Below are 18,275 nucleotides of genomic sequence, written 5' to 3' on the forward strand. Positions count from 1 at the left end.
TATTTAGAAACCTGAATTACAGTGAACTTGAATGCTGAGGGTTATATATTGATTCTATCTCAGTATTCCAGTGGACCAGCCATGTTAGTCTGTTGCAGCAAACAATCACACATAATTTTGACTATGTAAAGCTTTGTTGTCGTTAGGTTTTTGAGGACCGGAGTTCCTTTTTTCTTGATATCCCCCTCTATTTTATGGTCTCTAGTGCATAAAAGATTATGCCACAACAAATCTGGTAGCCTTTACAGGTGCCCTAGGACTCTGGTTTCCGCCCCCCCCCATGGATTATGCAGAGCCAATTTGCATGCAGTTTAAATTCGTGCAAATTCAGGTACTGTGGACTCTCCCTCATAAATAGATGACAGGAAAATTGTGAAAAGCTTTATGGTACTTGATTGCGTGGCAATTCCCGCCCCCTCCCACAGATGGAATGAATAAAGACACCGGACACCAGAATTAAGGTTAAATGGCCGAAAAATGGCCACAACTTTATTGATTACAGGTAAGAGCTTTAGGCATTGGCCCTATCAGACTAACCGGTATAACCGGGAAGGGTTAAGCACCAACAAGGGGAGCCCCCGAGATGCACATCCCTAGGCACTCCCTGAGGGTTTACTGCTCGGGAGCGCGCTTTAGGCCCTAGCCTCCATAGGTTTCGGACGAGGCGACACCCCCTGGAGTCCTTTAACAAACTACCCTTCATGATTTTGGGGGAGGTGATGGCGCTCCTCCCCCCAACTCATTTGCATAACAATACCCCTGCCAATGCCTAACCGCCCAAACCAAAGGTGTTGTGACGTTTTGCTACGAGGTAGGCGAAAAAACCAAGTGGCTTTCAAAATACAGCCAATTAGCCAAATGGAAAAACTCCTACCAGGCCCCTTGCGGCAACCAGCCGAAGCCCATAGCAAAGTCCAAGAGCAAACCTAAAGGGTGGGTGGGTGGGAAACCGCAGCTGCTAAAAGGAAAGAAAAGGGGCGAGCCAGGGCTGCCCCGACCTTAAATGGCCCTTTCGTGAGCCCGCCCCCACTGCTAGTCGATTGGCTGGCGCAGTAAGTGATGAATATTGATGAGCCAGGGAATTCCCGAGTCCCGCGGGGTTGCAGCCAGCCCCGCGAGAACGTAGATGGGGGCGTGAGCCTGCAACCCCCCCCCTCCTTATGTCGGGAGTGGCTTTGTACTGCATAATATTGCCAGGGCTGATTTTGGGGGGTTTGAAGGATGTTACAAGTCATTACATAGATTAGGATAGGTTTACATTTTGAGTCATTTTATTCTTATAGCTTGTGGAATTCCACGATACAAAAAAACATGCTAAATAGTTGAAAGCTGAGAGAAATCACTAAGATCCAATCCTTCCCACTCTTGCATCTTCATTCTGGAGCTTAGTGCTTTATTCCTAGAAAAGTAAGTGCTGGTACTCACCATGAAGCTGTTACAGTAAGTGCCACACTTATTAACAGCTATAAAAGAGGTACCGGTACTACATACCCTTGAGTATGCCCTGGAAATAAGCACTGCTAGAGCTCCAGTTTTAAATGGGAGTGTCCACATCTCCTCTTCTTTTTCATGGGCTTACAGTGATCATACTTTGAAGCTTATGAGGGCTGAGGGAGACACTGAATATCATAAATCGGGTTCACAGATACAAAATACTATTACTAGGAATTAAGCGGGAAAATATATTTAACAACCAGCAAAGTAGGAAAATAAAATAAAATTGTGTAAAATATGTCAGAAAGTGAATACATATTTAAAATTTGTTTTAAATACAGCTGAACTTGGAGACTATGACCCATACAAGCATATTGCAGGTTATGTTTCGGAATACCGCTTTGTTCCAGACCAGAAAGAAGAACTAGAAGATGCTGTAGAACGGATACACAAAACTCTGATGTAAGAATTCAGGTTATAAACTAACGTTGCTTGGGAAATAAAACTGTACAAGGAAAAGGGCGTTAAAGAAGCAGTTCCTTTGTGAGTCGAACTGTTGACTGTTGTTTTAAATCTGCTTTCTTATGAGCTGTTTTTCTCTGCAATGGTCATAAATATAACCAATGCATTTAATTCTGGCATCTTGCCTCCTTTGTACATTACAATGTATACATTACCATGTGCCTTCAAATATCTTAAGGGCTGTCGTATGGAAGAGGGAATAGTCTTGCTTTCTCCTGCTCTGGAGGGTAGGACTCAAAACAATGGCTTCAAGCTTACAAGAAAGGAGATTCCGAATAAACATACGGAAAAACTTTCTGACAGTAAGAGCTGTTCAACGTGGAATGGTCTCCCTCGGGAGGTTGTGGACTCTCCTTCCTTGGAGGTTTTTAAGCAGAGGTTGGCCATCTGTCATGGATGTTTTAGCTGAGATTCTTGCATTGCAGGGGTTGGGACTAGATGATCCTTGTGTCCCTTCCAACACTATGATTCTATGTCTTCAGCTTACAACCGTAGGCGCTATTACACCAATTCATGGAGGACAAGGTTATCAATGGCTATTGGTCATGATGGCTCTGTTCTGCTTCCCCGGTTGGAGGTATTAGGCTTCTGAATGCTAATTGGTGGGAATTTCAGGTGGGCAGAGTGCTGTTGCGTTCATGTCTAGCATGTAGGCTTTCTATGGGCATCTGGTTAGCCACTGTGAGACTGGAATTCCTGGCTAGATGAGCCATTGACTTTTATCCAGTAGGCTAATCTTACCTTTTTACATTATGGGCAGGAGAATCTTAAAGTTATATAGATGCAGAAGCGCAGGAAGAAAAATATGGCAGAAAGAAAAAAGAGACATCAGCAAGAGAATTAACTTATGAAAGGTTGTCAGTGTTTATAATTTATAAGATTTATCAGCTCATCCGTCAGCAATAGCTGTTTCGTAAAATCTTGCATGTCTTAATCAAAAAGGTGAGAGACGGAAAAACATATTTGAGCGATGAGTCAGGTGGTTAAGTTATGGAATGTGGAGCCAAATGACTAGAGAGATAAGGCCTCCTTGATAAGATGATTGCAGAACTGAATGCCAAAATGTGTAGAAGCTGAAAAACGCTGAGATGTCTCTTGATTAGGAGGGATGGGTGATGGGCAGAATTTGTGAGCTGGAAAACCAGATTTTAAGGAATTTATTCATATATAAGAATGGAAAAATAAGGTGAACTATCTGGTGAAATGTGCAAAACTGCAAAAACTTGCGATTCTATAAAAACACTGGCATTACATTATGTTGAAACATACTGCGAATACAGATGCTATTTATAAAGGTTAACGGAAAAATGTAACCTTATTTTGACAAGTTAGTTTGAAATCTTCCCTCTTTCCCCTCCAAAACAAGAATTAAATTGAACTAGGATTTTAAGCCTGTTTTTTAAGCCGCACTTTGTTCTCAGCGGCCTTTCCCCTTCCTTACTCTCTCCCTTCCCAGGATGGAGAGAGGATGGAGAACTATGTGAGGGGCAGGTGCTGCTTGCCCTGCACTCTTGGCCATAAGGTCGCGAATATAAGCCGTGCTTTAACTTCTCATGGTCGGATTTGGGAATAAAAGTGTGGCTTATACAGTGGTACCTCTGGTTACGTACTTAATTCGTTCCGGAGATCCGTTCTTAACCTGAAACTGTTCTTAACCTGAAGCACCACTTTAGCTAATGGGGCCTCCTGCTGCCGAAGCGCCACCACAACACGATTTCTGTTCTCATCCTGAAGCAAAGTTCTTAACCCGAGGTACTATTTCTGGGTTAGCGGAGTCTGTAACCTGAAGCGTTTGTAACCTGAAGCATATGTAACCTGAGGTACCACTGTATTTGGGCCAATATGGTATATAACAGCTTTCCTTAATATAAAAGCCAGGGAGAGGGAAGGAGAGGAAGTAGAGGGTAGGGGGCAGGTGATAGTGGCAAGGATTGTTTTCAGTCACATTTACCAAATGTGCTGCAAAATGAATGTTCTTATTCTGTGATAAAAACCATTTTGAAGGCTTTTCTGACGCAATAAACAACCCCGTTCGAAGTAATATTAAATGATAAATTCTGGGTTATCACGTGAGAAATTCAGGTATAGATCTGACCAGTGCTATATATTTTTAGAAAAAGAGGCGCCTGAACTCACCATGAATGCCTCTCTTTGTTCTCATATAATGGCAATGGCACCCACCTGAGAGGTGCTGAAACTGAGTTCTGGCTGAAAAAAAAAAGCCCTGGATCTGATGGTTCTTAGAGAATCTTAATATGTGTGCTGCAGCACTTATTCAGGATCCTTCCAGATTTTATTTACAATTAAGTGGTATAAAATTTCTGTTAAATAAACGGGACTTCACAATTTGGTGTCATCTTCGGCCTGTAATATATCTGGTTAAAACACATCTCTGGATAATTGTATTCTCACAAACAGTATTAAATCTTCACTCTAAGTGAAATATTTTGCTATAAGACTTAGTAGCAGAATAGTTAAGGGAGATTGAAGCTCCCTGGAAAGCCCTTACCTGCGGCAAGCATACAAATAAGCCTCAGAAAGAGTCAGTTCATGCCCTGGTTCATATGTTGTTTGTGGCATACATGCAAATGATATAACTGTGAGGCAGACTTCACACAAATGCTCAGAGATCCTGGTTCACAGCTTCTCTCCATCAAAGGGGGAAAGGGGAACATTTTTGCTAAGGGTGTGTGTGTGTGGGGGGGTCATATGTTACATCATCTGCATGTTCAAGGGGATATGTATGAAACGGCTATGTCAGTATTTCAGCAAGCATAACTTTAAAAATAATTTTTCTGTACTTTATAAAATATCTTTTATTATATTAAACAGGGGGCAAGTTCCGGCTGAGGTAGAACTGAATTACTTAGGAGTGGCAAAAACACTTGAAATGTATGGAGTTGATCTTCATCCTGTTTATGTAAGTAGCATTTTTGATGTATTTTGTATATTTTATGCTGTGAACCACCCTGATATATTTGGATGAAGGGCACTATACAAATTTAAAATGAATGAATGAATGAATGTCTGTCTTTCCAGAGTGGTGCATGCTCTGGTTATCTCTTGCTTGGACTACTGCAATACACTCTACATGGGGCTACCTTTGAAGGTGACCTGGAAACTACAACTAATCCAGAATGCGGCAGCTAGACTGGTGACTGGGAGTGACTGCTGAGACCATATAACACTGGTCCTGAAAGACCTGCATTGGCTCCCAGTACGTTTCCAAGACAATTCAAAGAGTTGGTGCTGACCTTTAAAGCCCTAAATGGCCTGGCCCAGCATACCTGAAGGAGCTTCTCCACACCCATTGTTTAGCTCTGAGGGCCTTCTGGCACTTGCCTCACTGCAAGAAGTGAAGCTACAGGGAACCTGGCAGAGGGCCTTCTTGGTAGTGGCACCCGCCCTGTGGAATGCCCTCCCATCAGATATCAAGGAAATAATCAACTATCTGACTTTTAGAAGACTTCTGAATGTAGCCCTGTTTAGCGAAGTTTTTAATGTTTTATGTTTTATCACATGATGATGATGATGATGATGATGTTGGGAGCTGCCCAGAATGGCTGGGGAAACCCAGCCAGATGGGTGGGGTATTATTATTATTGTGAAACTGTTGACAGTTGCCCCAGGCAATTACTGTAATGTCTTGCCAGCGTTGGGGCTTAAATCAGAGGTAGCTAACCTTTGGCCCTACAGATGTCTTTGGACTTCAGACACTGTCAGCCCCAGCCAGCATCTCTGGTGGGCAGGAATGATGGGATCTGTACTTCAGCAACATCTAGAGATCTGCAATTCAGCAGCCCTTGGCTTAAATGAATACATGCAGCTCTTCAGATTGTAAAGATTGAACCTGCCACTGAAGTTAATGTAGTTGCCTTGATACACACAGACACAAAATTGTATGTACATCTTTTGCTTTGAATAGCAGACTTCGGTACCATATCACAAGCTGCTGTTTTTGTTTCAAAAGGAGCCCTACAATGAGAGCTCCTTTTGGCACATGGGCTTGGCTATGCAGTTCTTTGAGTCCTCAACAATGTCAACAATTTATTTATTTGTTTCATAAAACGTATATATTTGCTTGATTGTAGAAAAATCCTCAAAACAATTGCCCTTAAAAGGCTAGGGAAAACTGGCACCACAGAATGCAAAACACTAATTATTCTATTTCATAATCCCATGATCTTCTCTTTTTTAAAAAAGTGGAGTCTAAATCCATTGGAACACATACTTAGGAGAACCATGGATTAAGGAGCCCTTCTATGAAAGAATGTGGTTGCATTTCCATATAAAAGGCAATTAACTATGCTGGAAGAATAATATGGGTTACAAATCTAAGGGATTTATTCTAAGTGTTGTTATAAGATAAAAGGGTTTCATTACAAAGAATGTGTTCGGGCAGGAAATATGAAAGCAACACCGAGAATCTGAGTAAGGCCCTTAAAAAGTTCAAAGCAACGAGACATAATAGATAATTAGTAGCTCAGAGCTACAGAAGTTTTGTTAATATTAACACTGAGAGTTCCTTCAATATGCAGGACATAGAAAAAGAATCTTCAGTGTCATACTGCATTGTATGTCCTTTCCTAACCACCACATTACATCAGCTTAAGGAACGTTCATTGTGCCTATTTTCACAGTGGCTCCAGTTCATCTTTTAGACAGGAAGCTCTCTGTAAATGTATGTGTGTGTTTATGTGTATAATGTTAAAACTGTTTTGCAGGGTGAAAACAAATCAGAGTACTTCCTGGGGTTGACTCCTGTAGGAGTGGTTGTCTACAAGAATAAAAAGCAAGTTGGGAAGTATTTTTGGTAAGTATTATCTATCTTGTAGCCCCCATTTTTTTTAAAAAAAGATTACCAAAGATTGCATGGCGTATTTCCATTTATAAATGTCTTCTACATAGAGCAGTTTCGTATATTTCAAGCTGGAAACATGGAGACAATGGGTTGGGTCCACCCTGTCTTTAGTGGAGCTCTGCTAACTGGTGCTCTTGCAGGGTGAAGAAGTATTTTTGTCAATTCCTCTATTCCTCCTTTAATAGCATATGCACTGCAAGCAGCTGCTCCAGTGGGCTAGGGGTCCCTCTGGAACATTGTGGGAAGAGGTGCAGAGGGCTACAAGGGGAAGGAAAGTGTGCCAAACATTTCCTTTTCCTTCTGCCTTCAGGAGCTTCCAGTTAGCGCAGCAGGAACCTCTGCTGGTTCTTAGCCTCATCTATGAATGGAAGCAGTCCATCTGTTCAGAGAGGGAGGTGTTTGTATTTGGCCGAGTTGTTTAATATGAGTGCATTTAAATATTTCCCTCTAAAGGGTACCTACCAATCTACAAATTGAAAAAAAGAGAAACTTCACCAGTGATGAACATGCTTCCTGCAAAATTTTAATTGGGAGCCATTTCTAGCAACACTTCATTCAAAAGAAAGCAGTTCTTGAATATCTGCTGTAGGGAAGTAAAATAGGCTGTTGATTGATATTTCTACTTATATGATAATCGTTACTGGCTTGCATGTTTCATAGCTAGACTGGCTAATTCATTAATGAATATACTTGTCATTAAACCTTCAACCGTTCCAATTTTTAAATGTATCTGTTGGCTTAATCTTCATGTATTTTTTTTGTGTGTTTTTCTAACACTTAGGCCTAGAATTACAAAAGTCCACTTCAAGGAAACTCAGTTTGAGCTCAGAGTTCTGGGAAAAGATGTAAGTTTATATTTTGTAGCTTGAAAATAATGCTTAATAAACATGTATTCCTAACCACTCTAGACCAAACATGAATAGGATTGTTTTGTATTTGTATCTAACTAATAGTTACAAAGTGATTTTTAACACACAACACACAACACACACACACACACACACACACACACAGGCTTGGTCTTTGTGTCAGAAATTACATTTAAATTATCTGCTTTATTAATACTACTTGTAACATTGAGAGGGGAGAAACATTTGGGGGACAAAAGTGATGCGTTCACCATCAGGCTTCTTTCTGTTGTCCATTAAGTTTGAGGGGCTTATGCTGTAAAGTTCTTAGAAGAGGTCAACCTCATTCACACAATGCTAAACAAAAACATGGCTTACAAGCAAACATGCAAGCTTCTCTAGGGGAGATTGGTCGCAGCTCATGATTTGTCTACAGAGAGACATCCCAAGAGTTAGGATTCAGCCTCTAAACTAAGCCATGGCTTAGTTTAGCATAGTATAGTATAGAAGTGGAATGACCAGAGGATGAGCAAAGCAGCTGCAATATCCTTTCTATGAGGCTGCACATTTGCTTGCTCACAGTAAACCATGGTTGCCTTAGCATTATGTGTGAACTGGACTAGACTAGTGGGACTTTATCTGTGCCATCTGTTAACACAGCGTAGATTAGATTGCTTGGAAGTGCTGCCACAGTTACCTGAGATACTTGTTGGTAAATGCTTTGAAATTATCCAGATGAATGAGAAATCGGGAAGCTTTAGAAAAGAAACATTGTTGTTTTTGGTTTTAAGGCTGGTGACTGACTGGGCTTTTAAAATGAGAGCTCATTGTTGTGCTTAAAAGAACTGACAGCATTTGGTAATGTCAAGTTCTGACAAGAATGCTGTTAAGGAAGCATTTCAAAGAACAAGGATGCAAATTATTGTGTACACTTTACTATCTTTTAAAAATGTCTTCTGCACTGAACTAATGAAACTTGGTTAGAAATTAGGACTGGGATTGTGTGTCCCTCCCTGAACCACACACACTTTGTCCCACCCATTCTACTTTCTGCTTCAAAGTTACCAATGCCAGGTTAAAATCATCCTAACCTGGGTTAAATGGGGAGACTAACGCCCAGTGTGGAAATCTGTCAAGGAATGCCTTTATTCAGGTGCCAGGTGTCATTGTGAACAAGAGTAGAGGGGGTGGGGGCAGTCCAGGTACAAGAGTTTACAGTTCACTGCCTATCTCCAAAACCATGGTTAATGGTTCTATCTGTATTGATCCTATCGCAGTATGTTTGGTTAAATACATTTGTTAGTTCTGCTAAATAACCTATTCAGAAATTATGTTGCACAGTTGAATTTTCTTGCAGAATTTAAATGTCAAATCAATGGAAGGTCTTTAAACAAAGTTTGATCTTAAACTGAATATCTCTTGAATATAAATCAGTGTTCTCCAATCTGGTGCCATACATGTATTATTGGACTATAGTCCTCATCATCCCTGACCTTTTGACTTGCTTGCTGGGCTGATGGGAGTCAGAGTCCAAAATCGCTAGGCAGCATCTGGTTAGCTGATATTGACTGACAAAGACTGGGGAATGTAGGTTATTCTCCAGATAATACCAAATAGATAAGATAACAGTTTGTTGCATTTAGCACTTTGTATTCCTGCTGTGATAAAACTTCACATTATAATTATCTGAGGGAAGCTGTTACTACTTATAGCTTCTCCTCCAGGCAAATTAAATTAAAAATAAAACACCAATGAAAATTTCAAAGCCCTTATCCAACTCTCATTTAGAGATAATGGAAAAAAGACAAGCAATTCCACAAAGTAGATTTAATAACTAAAGTCTTGCTTAGATATATTATATAATGTGGGACATGTTAATGAGGAAACTTTCAGGGTAATGATGGATCTAGCTGTTTATAGGATTTTATTTTGGTTAGCTAAGCAAACAAAAGCCAAAGCTAGAACATATTGCTTTGTTAATTCAGTTTGACAGCATGACCATCCTGAATGACAGGGCTATTTAATTAAGTGGTCAGGTGAGCCAGGACCAGTGCCTGACCTGCTGCTCCAATCTTACAATTTGCTTTTTCCTGGTTGCTGCTATCACCTTATCTCATCCATCATGTTTCCTTTTGATATGGTGAATGCATGAGCAGCATCAAAATGGAAGCCTGGCAACTGGGATTGAGGTGCAGGCCACCATAGTATCTCAGCAACAGAGAGAAGGGAAGATGAGCAAAAAACAAAACAAAACCTCAAGACAGATAGAAGAAATATAAAAACGCAATACAATAAATAATCTTGTTTGAGATTCTTTGGTAAATTTAATCAATCTGTTGCTTTTTATAGTGGAAACCTCAGTGATTCAGGCTTGTAGAAGCTGGAGATGCAGCAAACCTTCACCAAAGTAGAATTTTAGTCTCTCCGTATGAATTGCACTTATTCTGTGCAAAAAAGGACATTTTATCTCTTAAGGCTGGCAGAACACAATTCTGCAGTCACTAGATGTAGATAATCAATGACCAAGAGAAAGGAGCTTGACCTGTGAATTAACTTGGGGAAATATTTATAAATGTGATGGTAGATTTGAGAGCTTTCTCTTTTTATAATCATGCTGCTTCCACATTTCCACACCCCTTCTTTTTCTACAGAAGAGAGGAAGTTCGACAGTATGTTCCTTTCAGTTTCCCATTTTGCTGTATCTTGGCAGATTCTATGAAACCTCTTGAAACCTATACCTTCCTTATTGTACTCTATCTTTTGTTGAATGGAATTAAAGCTTGTTTGCTTTAGAGCTTAAGTTCTGGTTTTCCAAGTATGTTCAAATATTTCATAGAAGCATTTACAAGAGAAGGCTTCTGCAACAGAAAATATAACAAGCAATAAGTTATGCAATATCAGGGAAGGAATTTGTGCTTCGGCTAATAGCTATCTTGCATTGACCTGTGGTCAATGAGCTACTCAGCCGAGGTTTAATTCAGGCAGGCAACACCCACCCATATTGCCACACTGCTTCAGACCCTTTATTCCTTACCATAGATGCAATTTAGGTTGGAAATAAAGAGTAGCCTACTGATTACACCATGTGGCATGGCCTCCATGGGAACAGCAAATAATTTAGTCTTGTCGCTCCCTGAAAATTTAAATTGAATTGATTGTGTCTCCTTAGCGATTGAGGTGAAACATGTTTTTTGCTTGTTCCTGTGCTGGTAATTGTTGGTTCGAACAGTAAACCCAGCAGACATTTACTGATGGCACAGTCAAATCTGTTTGGTCTTAGAAAGGTCCACAAAAGGTTTGCAAGGAAGCAGGACCAAGATGCAGTCTTCAGTTGAGGGTAAGGACAGCCAGTAGACAGACTGCATGTCCCATCTGAGGGCAGGAACTGGACTAGAGAACAAGATTACCAATTTTGCCTTGGCTACTGGCTTATGCTCCACTCTAATTCCGTGGTTTCTAAAGCAATGTTCAGGTTTTTGTAAACTAGCTTGGCCAGAGCTTGGTGCAAAAAGCAATCTCAACAGGTCTAGCACCCTTTCATCTGTTAACTATGAATCTTATGGGTGACAAATCAATTAGAGAGAGGCCTTTGGATTTCCAAGAGATCTAGAGAACTGCAGAGGCACCATGTTCCCTAGTCACTAGGGTTACCATGCCTCCCCCGCAAAGATGGAATACCATACCGTAATTTGTATGTTGAACTAACCCTAAATATAGGAAGGCTTTCTCTTTGCCAAGGTCTAATGTTTTCCATTTTAATAAAGCCTCAGTGAACCATAAATGCTGCCTTTGTAACAACGTTGAGGTGGAGTCTATCTTGCATGTCCTTTTTATTGACATTTGTGTCAAGCGGCTAGGAAAGACCTAATTATCCTATTATGCAGTCTCTCCCTGTCTGCTTTTTTGAATCTCTTATGATCACTTTGCTTCACGGCTCCCATGTGTCAGCCACAGAGCAAGTGGCAAAGTTTTCAAATATGGCCTGCTGTATTAGACCACTTATGATTGATATACGTAGATAGCTCAGCATTGTTATTCTGCACTTCTTGGTTGTATTAATTCATATTTTAGTGATGTTATTAATGGTCAATTATTATAAAATTGTTACTAATGTTTAAATGGTCTGTTGACTGCAAATAGAGATGGAAAGTGTAAACAGGTGGTATTTGGAGAGAGTTCCTTCAGTACCTTGGACAGATCATAGGGAGCAGTGTCCCTATTTAGGTTGTGTCCAGATGGGGGCATTATCTTGCAAACAGGTTGTTCAGAGTGGTGTATGAGGATCTACACTCTCCCATTTTTTCACTCACCATATTCATTGCTGCCTTACTGTTTGCTGTCACACTACTGGGCAGAGCTTGGCAGACTTTTTGTTTTAGTCCCTACAATCTATCACTCCTCCCAACCCTTCTCTGAGTAAATTTACAGGATTAAACTGTAGTTTGCTTGTCCTTTTTCTTAAAAAAAAAAAAAAAGTTTGCAGAATTTGGGTTTAATAGAATTGCACAAATTCTATACTAATGAAAACAAATTGGGTCTGCTTTGTGCTCCGAGTGGGGTTTGTTCCTGTGCTGAACTTTCTGTAATGACGATACTGTAATCACTTTTTCCCAGCCTTCTCTAACTGACACCCAACTTTAGGTTAAAATGCTTTGGGATCCAATCTTGTTGCTGGGAGGGAAAGTCATTGATCCAAGAGATTATACAGTGAGATTTTAAAAAGCATTTCTTTATTACTTAACTAAGAGCCTCTTGTGCTGTGTTACAAACCTCCTCTGAAAATACCGTACTCCCCTTTTGGGGGCGACACAGGTGGCACTGTGGTCTAAACCACAGAGCCTAGGGCTTGCTGATCAGAAGGTCGGCGGTTCGAATCCCCGTGATGGGGTGAGCTCCCGTTGTTCGGTCCTAGCTCCTGCCCACCTAGCAGTTCGAAAGCACATCAAAGTGCAAGTAGATAAATATTTACCGCTCCGGCGGGAAGGTAAAAGATGTTTCTGTGTGCTGCTCTGGTTTGCTAGAAGCAGCTTAGTCATGCTGGCTACATGACCTGGAAGCTGTCTGCAGACAAACGCTGGTTCCGTTGGCCTATAGAGCGAGATGAGTGTGCAACCCCAGAGTCGTCTGCGACTGGACCTAACAGTCAGGGGTACCTTTACCTTTAAGCCCCAAAAACTAGAGCCTGGGTAAACTTAACCATCATTAATAGTTCTCTATGTGGGGCTACCTTTGAAGGTGACCTGGAAACTGCAACTAATCCAGAATGCAGCAGCTAGACCGGTGACTGGGAGTGGCTGCCGGAGCATATAACACCGGTCTTGAAAGACCTACATTGGCTCCCAGTATGTTTCTGAGCACAGTTCAAAGTGTTCGTGCTAACCTTTAAAGCCCTAAACAGCCTTGGCCCAGTATACCTGAAGGAGCGTCTCCGCCCCCATCGTTCTGCCTGGACACTGAGGTCCAGTGCCAAGGGCCTTCTGGCAGTTCCCTCCCTGTGAGAAGTGAGGTTACAGGGAACCAGGCAGAGGGCCTTCTTGGTAGTGGCGTCCACCTTGTGGAACGCCCTTCCATCAGATGTCAAGGAAAGAAGCAACTATCTGACTTTTAGAAGACATCTGAAGGCAACCCTGTTTAGCGAAGTTTTTAATGTTTGATGTTTTATTGTGTTTTTAATATTCTATTATTATTATTATTATTATTATTATTATTATTATTATTATTATTATTGGTGCTGCCCAGAGTGGCTGGGGAAACCCAGCCAGATGGGCAGGGTATGAATGAATGAATGAATGAATAAATAAAATAATTCCCATAGCATACAATATCCATGAAGAAAGCAGTTTCAGATGCAACCAAAGGCTTGCACAGGCTCGGCGTGAATTGTTAGTATTCTCTATGGGCACAAGCCCCACTCGTTGCCACATTCACCATGCTAGTGTATGTTACTGAAATCTCTCTGCAGCCCAGCGTACAGCATGGGGAGGTGCTGTTAGGGCAGGAAAGGAAGGCAACATGGAAAGGGTGACTAAGGCCTGTAATCTTACGCATGATGAATGTTCTGGTTCAAAAGGCTTTCTACATTTTAGAATGCAGTTCGGCCGCATTATTGTCACTCTGAGTCTTTTCATTGACTTTGGAGTTTAGAAAGTTAGGCATTATATAAATCACACTTGGCTTTTCATTCATTGACTGGGTTAACTGTGTTCTGTCTAATGAGTAACTTACCTTAGATTCAGGGGCATTCTTTGAAGGCTTTCAGTGAATTAAGTTGACTATGGCATGCCATAGGATGTTTTTTATGCATTGCATTCCCACCCCTTTTTTTCAGACAAAAGCTATAACTCACCCAGTTGATGGGTGCTATTTCTTGAAGAAACTATATAATTCTTCAATGTCACCTTTGTTTGCTGCGTACATACCACACCTTACTGTTAATCACTAGTACTCTTTATAAAAATGTCCACTTTGGAGGGCTTCTGATTATGTAAACATTTTTCGGTTCTTTAGTGAGTTAACAGGTTCAGTCCTGTAATTTGGTGAATATGTGGTGGAGGTGGGGGTGATGATTAACAAAATCAATCCTACTGGGAATATCCCCTCACTCACCCAAGTTCAGGATGTTCCACCATTCTTCAGCAGTGTTTCTTTTTCTTTGAGAAAAATAAGTGGCTCACGTAATTGTAAACAAGCTTTAATAATGAACTGAGAGAAAACTGTAACAAAATAACATAATTTCTGAGAGAAACTAAAACAACATGAGGCAAGAAAACAACAAGAGGCAGCTGGTCCCTCTTAACTGACATTCTTAACTGAACATAATGGAACACATGCACTGAAGGGAGGGGCTGATTCTGGAGCAAAACACACAAGCCCCGCCCACCAGATGCCAAGCACTCTACTATTTAAATGAGGCCCAAGTGTTTTTCTTACTGAATATACTTCACATTTACCGTACTTTTTATATCATGGAGGTCAATGTCTTTGTTAGAAATAAGTATCTGTGTGCCATGAAACTATGATGTATGTTTGATGCCGTCCACTGCATGGACCAAAGACAACCCACTTGTCTTCTTTCTTCTTCTTTGGCAATCACTTGTGGCCAAGTAAGATTGTCTTCCATGAACACAGTCTTAACTGGGAGTCTGTAAGTAACTGTGCAGGCCAATTCTGGATCCACATGTCCTTCCACAGTGGGGACATAGGTTTCCAGGCAGGAGCTGATCACGGTGTGGGTTTGCCAAACATGCCTTCCTCTTAGCACATTTCTCCCTTTCGTCCTGAGTTTGAGCATCTTCAAAGTCCATGATGTCTTTGGTAAAGGCTATTCTCTAATTGGAGTGCTCTCAGTCCAGTGTTTCCCAGTTGTCGGTGTTTATACTACATTTTTTAATATTTGCCTTGAGAGAGTCTTTAAACCTCTTTTGTTGACTACCAGCAACACACTTTCCATTTTTAAGTATGGAATAGAGTAGTTGCTATAGAAGACAATTATCAGGGATCTGAACGACATGAGCAGTCCAACAAAGTTGATGTTGAAGAATCACTGGTGTGTACACACTCATAGGATGACCTCCAAACCCACTTGCACTGCTAATTCACAATGGTGTCCCTCCTCAACATGATTCATCTTAGATCACGGACATGGGTGGCGCTGTGGTCTAAAACCACTGAGCCCCTTGGGCTTGCCGATCGTAAGGTTGGCGGTTCAAATCCGTGGAACAGGATGAGTTGCTGTTTTGTCCCAGCTCCTTCTAACCTAGCAGTTCAAAAGCATACCATCGTGAGTAGATAAATAGGTACTACTGTGGGGGAAGGTAAACGGCGTTTCTGTGTGCTCTGGCACTCGTGTCACATGACCCAGAAAAGCTGTCTGCGGACAAGCGCCGGCTCCCTCGGCCTGAAAGTGGAGATGAGCACTGCACCCCATATTCGAATTCAACTGGACTTAACTGTCCAGGGGTCCTCTACCATCACCTTTACCTTTAATCTTTGATCACATCCGTACCATACATTTAAAGCACTATTATACCACTTTATTATTATACCACTAAAGGATGCTGGGAAGCTGTAATGTGTAAAGGGTGATGGAAGTTGTTAGGAGATCCCTATTCCCCCTAGGTAAAGGTAAAGGGACCCCTGACCATTAGGTCCAGTCGTGGCCAACTCTGGGCTTGCGGTGCTCATCTCGCTTTATTGGCCGAGGGAGCCAGCGTACAGCTTCTGGGTCATGTGGCCAGCATGACTAAGCCGCTTCTGGCGAACCAGAGCAGTGCACGGAAACGCCGTTTACCTTCCCGCCGGAGCAGCACCTGTTTATCTACTTGCACTTTGACGTGCTTTCAAACTGCTAGGTTGGCAGGAGCAGGGACCGAGCAACAGGAACTCACCCCGTCATGGGGATTCGAACCGCCGACCTTCTGATCGGCAAGTCCTAGGCTCTGTGGTTTAACCCACAGGGCCACCCACATCCCCCCTATTCCCCATACAGAGCTGCAATTCCCAAAATGGCTTAGCAGTCAATCCATCTTCCCAGGGGATCTTTGGAATTCTAGCAGAGTGAGGAGAATAGAGTCTCTTAACACTCAGTACCCTTTACAAACCATAGTGTCCAGAATTCTTTGAGATCAGCCATTAACTTGGTGTGAGTGCTTAAAATGTATTGTGTGGGTGTGACCTTAGTGTTGGGAAATATAAAACATGGAAGTGATCCTTGAAATTTGTGTTGATTTGGTAAGATGGTTTAAATTATTCACATTTTGAAAGATCGTGACTAAGAGAACATTTTCCACATCAAGCCGGTAGAATTACACCAGTGTAATTCTCCTGATTCCACATGGTTAAAAATGAAAGAAGAGTCTGTGCCTAGATTATAAAATATGATTCCTTTCTATCAGAAGAATCCTTCACAACGCTTCCTTTTTATTATTTCAGTGTAATGAAACTTCCTTCTTCTTCGAGGCGCAGAGCAAAACTGCATGCAAGCATTTATGGAAATGCTGCGTAGAGCAGCACACATTCTTCAGGTAGGTAAGCTACAGCTGTAAAGAATCTATTATTAAATGATGACAGAAGACAGACACATCTTGGCAGGGGTGGTGCAAGGGCGGTGCAGTTTAGAGCTTCAGGCTAGCTCTTATCTGCAGTTAAAAGGCAAGTATATTCAGATCTCTTGAACTGACCTGGTTGTATTATAAAAGATAAGAGGCCCTAGCTGGTTTCCTCAAACTGGATTTGATAAAAAAAAAAACCCAGTGAATGGGAGATAAATAGCCACTGCCTCTGTTCCATAAATGCATTTGCAAGAGTTCACACAATGCTATAGCAATTCTTGCATAGTTCTTACAAGAAGTGGAAGAATATATCTGGATTCAGTTTCACTTGAACAGCCTTTGAATGAGCAGAATATACCTCTGCATGCGAAAAAGAGCACATTTTGGATCCAAAACTTTTTTTCCCCTGTAGGAACATCAATGTTTTAAATGAGAATAATGAAAGGAGAACAGTAAATCAGTTTGAGCTATGTTTTTACTAATTTCCTGTCATTTATCCTGTCTAAATAAGTCATCCTCTTCCATCTACAGCAGTGTTTCCCAAACTTGGGTCTCTAGCTGCTGTTGGACTCCAAATCCCATCATTCCTAGCTAGCAGGACCAAGTGGTATGGGGTGATGGGAATTATAGTCCTAAAAACAGCTGGAGACCCAAGTTTGGTAAACACTGATCTACAGCAAGATTAGTCAATGTGGTGCCTTACAGAGATTGGACCACAAGCCCCAGCCAGCATGGTTGATGATCTGGGATGATAGAAGTTATAGTCCAACAACACATGGATGGCACAGTGATGCTGGCTGTCCCAATCTATAGGCTTTCACAGAGATTATATAGTGCCTTGACAGTTTTGTTATCTGATCATTTGTTAGCAGAATATTGGGGCAAAATTCTTCTGAATCCTAGAATTGCCAAAACTTGACATAGGTTGATCTATTTTACAAAAAAAAAAAAGAAAAGAAAAAAAAAGAAAGTAAGTTGAATATTTCTGTACACAAAGTATCTTTTTAAATGTCTTTGGCTTGGATCCAACTTGTGCAAGAAAGGGAGCAGTCTCCACCAACTCTCCTTTCATCTGCAGCCCACACCATTCCCAGGAGTTTATCAACCCCCCAGGAACAGATTGTCAGGGTGTGCAGGGGGGCTGCAGAGGTAAAGGAGGTAGGGTTCCATTCATGGAAGAAAAGCTGTCTGTCTAAACAACCAAATGGAAAAGGCTCACTGAAGTTCAACCAGCATACTTATACCGGAAGAAAAAACTTATAAGCAATTAAAATGTGATTGTCTCAAACTAGTTTGGGCCTTTTAATTTTTCTCTCATTTCTTTCTAACTTTAGACACACACACTTTAGACACACACACATACATTGTGTGTGTATGTGTGTGTGTGTGTCACATGCTCCCTTATCCAGGGTGACTAAACTATGCATCTTCAGTACTCGCTGGAAGAGAATTATAGTGCAACTTATTTTGTTGACTCGGTGTGCTCACAGGATGTGTGATAATTTTTTAAAATTGTATCACTAACTGCCATTCTGGCTCATTTCCTGGTCTTAAGTGGCT

At 41.3% G+C, this 18,275-nt stretch overlaps 1 protein-coding gene across 2 annotated transcripts in view; it reads left to right on the forward strand.

Annotated features, from left to right (window-relative positions):
* The window catches only part of EPB41L4A (erythrocyte membrane protein band 4.1 like 4A), a 94,525-nt gene that overhangs the window by 40,877 nt on the left and 35,373 nt on the right, over window positions 1–18,275 (forward strand). For both annotated transcript variants that reach the window (XM_081930583.1, XM_081930584.1), the window contains exons 7-11: window positions 1,776–1,896; window positions 4,789–4,876; window positions 6,681–6,769; window positions 7,599–7,662; window positions 16,597–16,688. In XM_081930583.1, the coding sequence (XP_081786709.1) occupies window positions 1,776–1,896; window positions 4,789–4,876; window positions 6,681–6,769; window positions 7,599–7,662; window positions 16,597–16,688 (454 nt within the window). The remainder of the gene's footprint in view (window positions 1–1,775; window positions 1,897–4,788; window positions 4,877–6,680; window positions 6,770–7,598; window positions 7,663–16,596; window positions 16,689–18,275) is intronic.

Source organism: Podarcis melisellensis, assembly GCF_964234715.1.
Source record: "Podarcis melisellensis genome assembly, chromosome: 11".
Taxonomy (NCBI): Eukaryota; Metazoa; Chordata; class Lepidosauria; order Squamata; family Lacertidae; genus Podarcis; species Podarcis melisellensis.